Here is a 9,180-nt window from a genome sequence, read left to right as displayed (position 1 = left end):
TTTGGCCAAACAAGGGCAAGCAGGGAAGAACTTTTCACTTTCTTATTTACATTGTTAACCTTCCTTTCCATCTCACTAACTTAAACATCGAAGAGGTTGAGTCAGGACGCTCTCGACTCAGATCTATTGTGCAAGGTCCTTGACGTAACACGGAGGCATGGCCAGGAGGCTACCTAGCATAAGGGACCGCTCAGCTCCCCAACCAAGCTTCATCGCTCGAAGACTAAGTCGTTCCCGACGAACCACCTTTTTCTATAGATTTCTTCGTCTTTCCCGTAATGCTTGCTCTCCAAGTTAGCTAGGATGAGTTATCAGAATGGACTAACATTTTTTTACGGTGAATCAATCAAATTAATTCACAAATCGATGGAGTTTATGTGTTAACAATGAATAATTAATCTAATGATGAATGATTAAAGAAGGGAGTACAGTGGGATAGACGTACTGATGCTTCTAAACATTCTTCGTCATTTGCTACCTCTTTTTCGTTCCCATGGAAGAACAGGAATTACACCAAATTCAGCAATTGTTGATCCCACCCCCTTACCATTCGGTTCAGGGTTATGTCATCCAAGTTAAATGATCACCGCCCCCTCAAGCTCTTCATTGCCTGTTCAAAACAGTCTTCCCTCACCCTTTAGTATTTCTTGCGATGGAACCTATACTAATGCAGAATCCTTTTGCAGGTGTTGATTTCTGGATCGTAGACTCGCACGGCAATACTATCTTTGAAGGCAGCAAGGTGAATGAAGACCCAAGCCCTTTACTATGCATTGGTAAGCGTTTAAAATGACTCTCAATTATATACTTATTGTTCATAAATACTTATTATTTTATTTTTATATTTTTGTTAATATTGATTGAATAGATACTATTGACGATAAAATATCTACAAATCTAATATTCCACTCACACATGAAACATATTATCATTGAATTTCACTTCATCAAAGATCAAATTGTTAGAAATCATAGTACATACATACTTATGATTAATTAATAGATTCTCTCACAAAATCTTTCGTCTGTAAAATATTTCAATTACATCGATCCAAGATTGAGATCATTAACAAAAGCTCAATCTTACGTGGCATAATAAAAGATTATGATATAATAACTGATTTAATTGAGGATCTTTATTTTTTAAAATAAAAAATTAAAGACTTCATAAGTAATAGCATGCCGATACTCCATACACCGATCTGGTTAGTCTGCGATAACTTTATATTCAAAAGCAGTAAGACTAGGAAACCATCAACGTATATAACAACTGTATCGGTATTGGGTTGATGTTTGAATGCGTTCACAGGTGATCATGAGCCATGCTGCTGGACTACGAGAACGGAGAACGAGTAGTTAGCGAAATCGGAGGAGGCAAGCATATCGCCGACCACCCCCAGCTCCGGCGATTCCGTCCACTCCGATAATGCCTCGTCGAGCAACGAGCCGCTGCACTGCCGCCGCCCGACGATCACCAGGTCGCACTCCATTTCGATGGATCGGATGGTAGAGATCATTTGGTTGACGTCATTCACCGCGATCTCCTCCACCGCCACCCGCTCGTTGTCGGCGTTCGCCCTCGTGAACTCCTTGAAGATCATGTCGTCCCATGTCATCTCCTTTTCTTCCTTCCGGTGGACCTGAGGCATGAACCGGCTGACGAAGATGCGGACTCCTGCGTGCCGCGCCAGGCGTGCAGTGTAAGCGAGCGCTTCTCGGTCGTCGTTGCCGCCCCAGAAGAGGACTCTGACGCAGTAGTTGAAGTGTTCGAGAGGGAGCGGCCTGGAGCTGGTGAGAGTCTGGTGGATGAGAACGCCCACCGAGCATGGAGCCTACGGGACAAAGATCGAAAGCCATCGTGTAACTCCTTTTCCGGTCGAGTCATGGGAGAAGAGAAGGCTTGGCGAAGCTAGGCTAACCTGTGAGAGGACCTGGGGAATAATGCTTCGAGCAGCCTGATCTACCTCACTGCTGCCTCCAGAATCCTTTCTCGGATATGGAACGATGATGAAAGGAACCTTCTTCTCCATGGCGAGGGAGCAGATGTCCTGGTGCATGGTGGCGTAGGGGGAAATGGCAGTGAAGGGGTGGACGACGACGACCCCCTCCTTCTTCTTCTCGACGTTGATGAAGGCGTTGTGAACGCGGTCCATTTGACCAAGGTTGACGAAGACGTCCTTGTGGTTCCGGTGAGCGATGAGGCTGGAGCTCGCCCGGCCGCCCAACTCCACGAGGTGCAGCACGTAGGCGCAGACCGAGCTCTGCTCGTCGGCGCACGACACCTCCACGAGGTTGAGAAGCATCGGGACGGGGCCCTCGTTGAGAAACGAGGCGACGAAGCAGAACTGTTCGTGCGGCTTGAGGTGCTGCAGCGTTCGATTGCCCACCATGCCGCTTGAGCTAAGGGGATCGTAGAGGATGGAGACCAGCAGCGAGGAGATGGCCGTGGCAATGACGATGCCGACCACAACAGCCACGTAGCCTGCAGGGTTCAACGCCTGCAGAAGAGGACAGCAAGGATCAGCTTCACGTGAGCTAATTGCACCTCAGAAATGATATGGCAAGTGCGCGTACTCCACACACATAGACTGCACGATATGTTCACCAATCACATTAAGCGAGGTCTCCTCAAGTCAAAATTGAATCATAGTCAACGATTACTTGGAAATTGGTCAACTCTATTGTATATATACATACATGGAGAGGGGAAGGTATACATACAGTGACGTTCTTCAAATTGAGGTAGACCATGAGCTCCACCAGACCTTTAAAGTTCAACATGAGCCCCAGCACGGCGGCGTTGCGGATCGACGACTTGCTATAGACGGCGGGCGCCACGGCGACGAGGACCTTGACGATATGCCCCGCGAGCATGAACAGCAGCAACCACAGCAGCGGCACGGGTTGATGGATGGAAGCGAAGTCGGTCGCCCACCCTATGCCCAAGAAGAACACCGGCAGCAGTACTTCCGTCGATATGAGCTCTAAGCGCTCCACCAACGCCATTCCCAGCGGCGGTCCATCCGGCACTAACAGCCCCATGATCAGCGGCGCGTCCATGAACCCCAGCCCAAAGGCATCACTCATGACGCCCATGGCCAGCACAGCCAGCATAACCATCAAGATGTGCACTTCCCCAACGCGGCCACCCTTCGGGGTCCTCCTCACGATCCACCGCATCCATAGGCTGATCATGACGAAAACGGAGATCACGATGGCGAGGGAAGTTACCAGCTCCAGCAGTGCTCCGATGACGCCGTTCTTGTTCCAGCTCAGTTGGACCACCGGAAAGACCGCGAAGATGGTCCACCTGGTTAGCTCATTGACCATGGACGCCGACATGGCGAGGCGGCCAAGCTCGGTGTTGAGCAGCCGAAGCTCCGTGAGGATGTCCGCCAACACCGGCGGGGAGGAGGCACTGACCGTCGCGGCAATGTCGATGAATACGCTCGTCTGCCCGATGCCATCCACGACGCTGATAGTACTCTTGTCCTCTCGGACATATTCCCGGCTCTTGAACAGCCGACCGAACGGGAGGAGGACCACGAAGGGCACCATCATGCTGCAGAAGCCGATGAAGAAGGCTTTCTTCCCGCATCGCCAAGCGTCGCGAGGGTCTATCTTGACACCGATCAAGAAGAACTTGAGCATGACGCCGTAAGCGGCCATGGTGCGGGTCAGGGACAGCGCATCTCGTCGGAACAGCATCTCCGTGTAATTCTGTATGAGGTGGTCGAACGTACCACGGGGGAAGAAAGGCAATCGGGAAAGCAGAGACGGCAATATCGGATGTCCCAAAAGTATACCACCCTAGACACAGAAGCAAATCAAGGAACAATGCACGAATAGAAGAGATCAGGGTAAGGGAGGAAGAAGACAGAGCGAGAGGGTTACGATGATGTCGCAGACGATCCGAGGCTGTCTGAGGGGGCGGAGGAGGAAGTAGATGATGCGGGAGGTGAGGACAGTGATGATGATCTGTAACATGAAGAGGGGGATGGCGTCTCTGAGGGGCTCCTCGTGATAGAACACGCCATTAGAGAAAGGTTTGGCGACGATGCACGCCGCCTGCTCCTCCGCTCCGTTGGTCGCCATTTCTTGCATGTGATCAGTTCCACCTCCTCCTCGTCTACTTGCAATTGGTCGCGCGTCCCCGGCCTGGCCGACAGGGGAGAGGTAAGAGAAGGAAGGAGCCGAGTGAGGTGGGGAAGGAGGGGATGGGTGGCCGGGAGAGGGACTTGGGCTGCTCCAGATTGTCCACGTCTAATAACAATAAAGCAAGGAAACTGCTAATTTTTACTTTGATGATGATGCCAAAGGTTGTTATAAGACAACCAATGAATTCATTGGCAGTATGCCTAAACCGAGTCTGCTTTATGTTCTTTATCTATTATCTCACACATATTTATATATATAAACATTATCTCTTCATTTTTTGCATGTTAATATCAACAAAAGAGAGACTTAATTCACCTTTGTCACTGAAACCACAAATAATCAAATCAGATTTTTACGAGAAAAACCTTACATTTTATTTTTTTTGAATGATTTTAAATATAATTTAGAATTATACCTCTCATGCTTATGAGAATCCACCTGAAAAGTGATTCGATCAAGCCTAGGATTACTGGGACATTGGTGCAACGAGTGGGTCGACTAATCAAACAACATGCTTAATTAATTTTTTAATATATAAAATAGTTTAAAATTATAAGTAGTAAACATCTAAATTATTAAAAAATAGTAATAAATTAAACAATCTTAAACAAATGAAAAAGAAAAACTTCAATAGTGTGGGATACGATAAACATTTATCAAAATTAAATAAAACCTGAGAATATCAAAGAAGTAATGACATTTATCTAATTCAAAATAAATTATTCGACAATATAAAAGAAATAGTTTTCCAGCGTAGTTCACGATGATTGATAGGGCATATTTTGATATCACAAAATGACCTCGGTGTAGAATTATAGTGAGATTTTTACAAAAGTAAAAGAAAGATGATTGGCTGATTATGTCCGGTGGAATTGTACAAAAACATAGATAATGCAAATTAATTAAAATTAATGGTAATTAATTTATTCTTTTGATGAAATAAATATTTGAAAATAAGTCTGATATAGAATTATAATGGAATATTCCTAAAAGAGAAAAGAAAATGGAATGAATTCATTTAGATACATATAATATAATAAAAGATTTATTTAAATTTACTCAAAGATTTAATGATTAAAATTATTTTAAAAAGATAACTAATTGATGATGCTTAGTGGATTTATTTGGATATGAGTAATGTAACAAGAGATATTATTCGAATTAGTCAATTCAAGATTTTTCACTGAGTACTAATTTTGCTGTTAAATTAAATAAAAAATATATTAATAAAAACTAAATAAAAAATATTTATAATAACGATGCCACGTGTCACCTAAGAAGATCAATCGGCGTGTGCCAGAACCATTACATCTTTATCCGCGGCATCGGTTCATTTGTCCCGTTCTATCCTCGTAAGCTCCGGCGGGCTGCAGTGAAGCCGCATCACCAACCATATCAGAGAAGATCCAGCCTGTCGATTCCAAATCAACGGTTGATATCGCTTCCGACCTTTGAACCTCGCTCGCAAGTCATATCCCCCAGCGGCTTCAAACCCTCCTCTATAGCCCGCCCCTCCTCCCTCCGCCCCCCCCCTCACCCTTCGTTTCCTGCGATTTATCTGCGCGATGGCCAAGGGGAGGAGAGAGCGGCGGATTCTGGTGGTAACCGGAGCAGCTGCCTTCGTCGCCGTCGGTCTAAAACTCCTCGTCTCCGCCATCAAAGCCCACAAACAAAGGAGAAGGAAGATGCCAGGTGCCAGAAGTCTATCCCTTGGTCTTCGGGATTGGATTGAAACCTGCCCTTCTGTGCCTTGTCCTTTCTTCCCCGTTTGGCGTAATGCAGTAGAACTAGGATCATGCTTTGCTATGCTTGGCGAATTTTGGGTTGGGTTAGGGTTTTCTCGACAACTTGCAGATGACCTTACTGGTGATTTGCAATGTCGATTTCTTTTTCTTTATGTTGTCTCCGATGAATGTTCATCGACATTGGAGTTTCTTTGCAACGTATGGGCAGTTAGGTAGCTGATCTTCGTTTCCTGTATTATCGTTCGGAGGACGAAGAAGATTGTGAAGAAACTTTAGCATGCAGTGGTAAATCTGAAAAGAAGTTTCGGTCTTTCATAGTTTAATGTTTTACTTAAATATAAGTTTTGGGAAATGCAAGCGGATTTCTCATAAAGTATGAGGTTAATATAAGGATGATTATAGCGACAGCAGGATATTTTAGATGATATTTGGATGAAGGACAATTGGTCGTGATGCTGGACTTCTTAGGACGTATCGTGAGATGATCGATCGATTGAAGTGATGCTATGGCATGCTTTTCAATCAAAATTGTGGTGCTAGTGGGAATGTTTTCCCTGAGGTCCAAATTAGTGGGGCAATTCCAGCTGGTCTTGTCAGAAAGTGTGTGTTAGTTCAAACATTCCCTATTAGTCAGAGTTATCTTTGGACTTATTATTGGAGAATCATTTTTGACAAGTCACGCAAATCATGTTTGATAAGATATAAAATTCTTCTTGTTTTTGAAATTTGAGGTCCTCAGAGAATTTTTTTCTACTATATGAGTTTCTTCACCATGACTATAAATACCTACTGTTTTTAGTCTTTCCCAGATAGTCATATGCTTTCAGTTTGAAATGAGATCAGGTGGTATGGATGAAAATCATATTAGTTGTTTCCAATCTCTTAAATTTGGTTTCATTAGCTTTGAGGTTCAATGAACATGTATCATCTGCTAGGGGGTTTCTGCAATTTGATAGTTCATATATGTTTCATGATCTACGTGAGCTTTAGTTGGTGTCATGTCTGTTTTAATAAGCATGATCTGGATTCATTGAAAAAGGTGGCATGAAAACCATAGAATTAGACAAGTTCCTTATGCAAAATCTCGTAGACTCATAGATGTTGATATGGATTGCCAATAAATAATTCTTGAAATTTAATTGGTATTAATTCTGAAAAATATTTTGTGCTATTTTTTCTCCTTTATGATGTAGAGAAGTTAAAATTATGTCACCTGAAAATATGTGTATATGGCAGTGTCATTACAAATTGAAAAAAAAAAAATCATGAATAGTTATTATTAGATATATGGTTTAGCAAACTAACACAAATTTTTATATTGTTAAATATTGTTTTCTCATTCTAACATTATAAAGATTAGATTGTTCTGTGAAAATGTTTGCAGCAACCTAGTTCTCTAAGATGCTTTGTGCAGGGAATTGTGGTTTTTGATTTTAAAGGGCTCTCTATTACAGAATCGATGTCGTCTTATAAACAATGCTAAGTTGTTTTCTTTAAAAAATGGCAGATGTTCCTGGGTCAAGGGTACTTGTCAACCTATCTGCTTCAGAAATTCAAAGGTTAACTGATCAGATCATTGCTAAATCAAAAGAAGTATATGATTTGGTTGCATCAGTTCCCCTTGAGAAAGTATAATCTCTTTTTGGATCTTTTCCGAAATTACCATCTCATTCTATGTATGATTTTATTTAGAGTATGAAGCCTTCTTTTTTTTATTCAATATATCTCTAAATTCCTGTCAAGTCCATGCCGCAATGAATCACTGCTTTGATTATGAGTGGTATCAATTGTTATAAAATGAGGTTCTTTTACAGTTTTTTTTTAATCTTAGTCCACAATTAAGTTTTGTGCACAATTATTTAGGAACTTGCTTTATTACAAATTGTGCTGCATTGATTATGGTCAGTATATATAAATTATCATAAAATGCAAAATTTATTCCATGCCTTAATAACTTCTATTGCATTATTTATCTTAATGAATCTTTTTCTTGTGATATGTGTCTCTACAATGGTAACTTATAATGAATAAAATGATTAATTCATCTTGGTGGTGATTGACTTCCTGTCAGAAGTAGACCGGAAACTATTTTAATTTGTTGGGCTTGCATTCATTCAAAAGTTATTATATTATCAGAGCTGCTATTGAATTTTAATGATTTTTGCAGGTCTCTTACACGAATGTTATCGCCCCTTTGGCAGAACTAGAAGCTTACCAATTTTCATCAGTTCAATCTTGTGTCTTTCCAAAAATGGTTTCTACTTCAAATGATATTTGCAAAGCAAGTGCAGAAGCAGAAAGTCGATTGAACTTACACTTTTTAACATGCAGGTGCGATGTTTTACCCTCTTAGTCTACTGTTGGTCTATATTAATGTACACTATGCTTTAGAAATTTGTTCTCTTAGAGATGTTGGAGGCAAGGAGAAAGTTATACTCTTCAGCTCCATGTTAGGCCTGTTCACACTGGGTTTCTCTTTCTTCCTTTATTTTCTGCCACTTCATGGGGAGTTTATTTTGATTTTGTAATGTGATCTTGCTTGATTGCAGAAGAATCTGTCTAAGGAATTTGATCGCCCTTTATAACAGGATCTTCTATGCAATTTTTTTGGGTTTCAAATGATGTGTATCAACATCCATATGATTGAGATTCAATATATGTGTGGCTATAAATGTAACTTTTTGATCTATCATTTTATTACAGAGTGGTGTATGTATGCTGCTGTATGATTCTAGTTAGTTCAAAGTTGATCAATGGATATTTTAGACTGATTTGCTGGATAATTAAAGATAAGTGAAGGGCATTATAATTAATTTATTTCACAATATTGTTTTTAACATTGATATTCTGTGTTTTATTGGTCTAGAACAATAGGCTAATCTGTAGCTTGGATTTTTTTGGGTCTGTCTTGCATTTTAACTGCTATTACTTCTCATGCAAGGTAACCAGAAAGCGTGAGGATGTATATCGTGTCACTAAGGCTTTTGCTGATAGAGGAGAATGGCTAGGCTATGAAGCAAAACGATACACCCAATGCTTGGTAAAGAAACTCTGGCACATCTTATCATTTTTATTGGATTGCATGGATATATCATGTACATGATTTTTGTTAAATTCAGAATAACTGTTCTTTCTATTAAATATTTTCCCACCTTTCTAAATGTCTGTTGCATGTGCTTTATTGATTTCCTTGTTTTTTATACTCAACAGTCAACATGGATATATATATATATATATATATATATATATATATATCAAGCTTGTTTAGAGATAATGGG

The 9,180-nt window shown here is 41.3% G+C and overlaps 2 protein-coding genes across 5 annotated transcripts in view; one reads left to right on the top strand and one right to left on the bottom strand.

Annotated features, from left to right (window-relative positions):
• Window positions 1-1,312: 1,312 nt before the first annotated feature.
• LOC135619369 (cation/H(+) antiporter 15-like) lies at window positions 1,313-4,094 on the bottom strand. The gene is made up of 4 exons (XM_065121308.1): window positions 3,894-4,094; window positions 2,721-3,809; window positions 1,919-2,497; window positions 1,313-1,831 (listed from the first exon to the last, which is right to left on the bottom strand). Exons 1-4 carry the CDS (start codon window positions 4,092-4,094, stop codon window positions 1,313-1,315), a joined length of 2,388 nt encoding a protein of 795 aa, XP_064977380.1.
• A 1,415-nt stretch (window positions 4,095-5,509) lies between these two features.
• LOC135583018 (probable thimet oligopeptidase) overlaps window positions 5,510-9,180 on the top strand; it is a 28,852-nt gene continuing 25,181 nt past the window's right edge. For 2 of the 4 annotated variants that reach the window (XM_065119465.1, XM_065119464.1), the window contains exons 1-4: window positions 5,510-5,849; window positions 7,410-7,531; window positions 8,070-8,233; window positions 8,852-8,942. In XM_065119465.1, coding sequence (XP_064975537.1) covers window positions 5,723-5,849; window positions 7,410-7,531; window positions 8,070-8,233; window positions 8,852-8,942 — 504 coding nt within the window. In that variant the 5' untranslated portion in view covers window positions 5,510-5,722. Of the gene's footprint in view, window positions 5,850-7,409; window positions 7,532-8,069; window positions 8,234-8,843; window positions 8,943-9,180 lie in introns of those variants that run through there. The other 2 variants (XM_065119466.1, XM_065119467.1) reach the window with 2 other exon arrangements.

The sequence above is a fragment of the Musa acuminata genome, chromosome BXJ2-8 (assembly GCF_036884655.1).
Source record: "Musa acuminata AAA Group cultivar baxijiao chromosome BXJ2-8, Cavendish_Baxijiao_AAA, whole genome shotgun sequence".
NCBI lineage: Eukaryota > Viridiplantae > Streptophyta > Magnoliopsida > Zingiberales > Musaceae > Musa > Musa acuminata.
The sequence above is the reverse complement of the archived record's forward strand: the minus strand, read 5'-3'. Positions and strand labels throughout refer to the sequence as shown.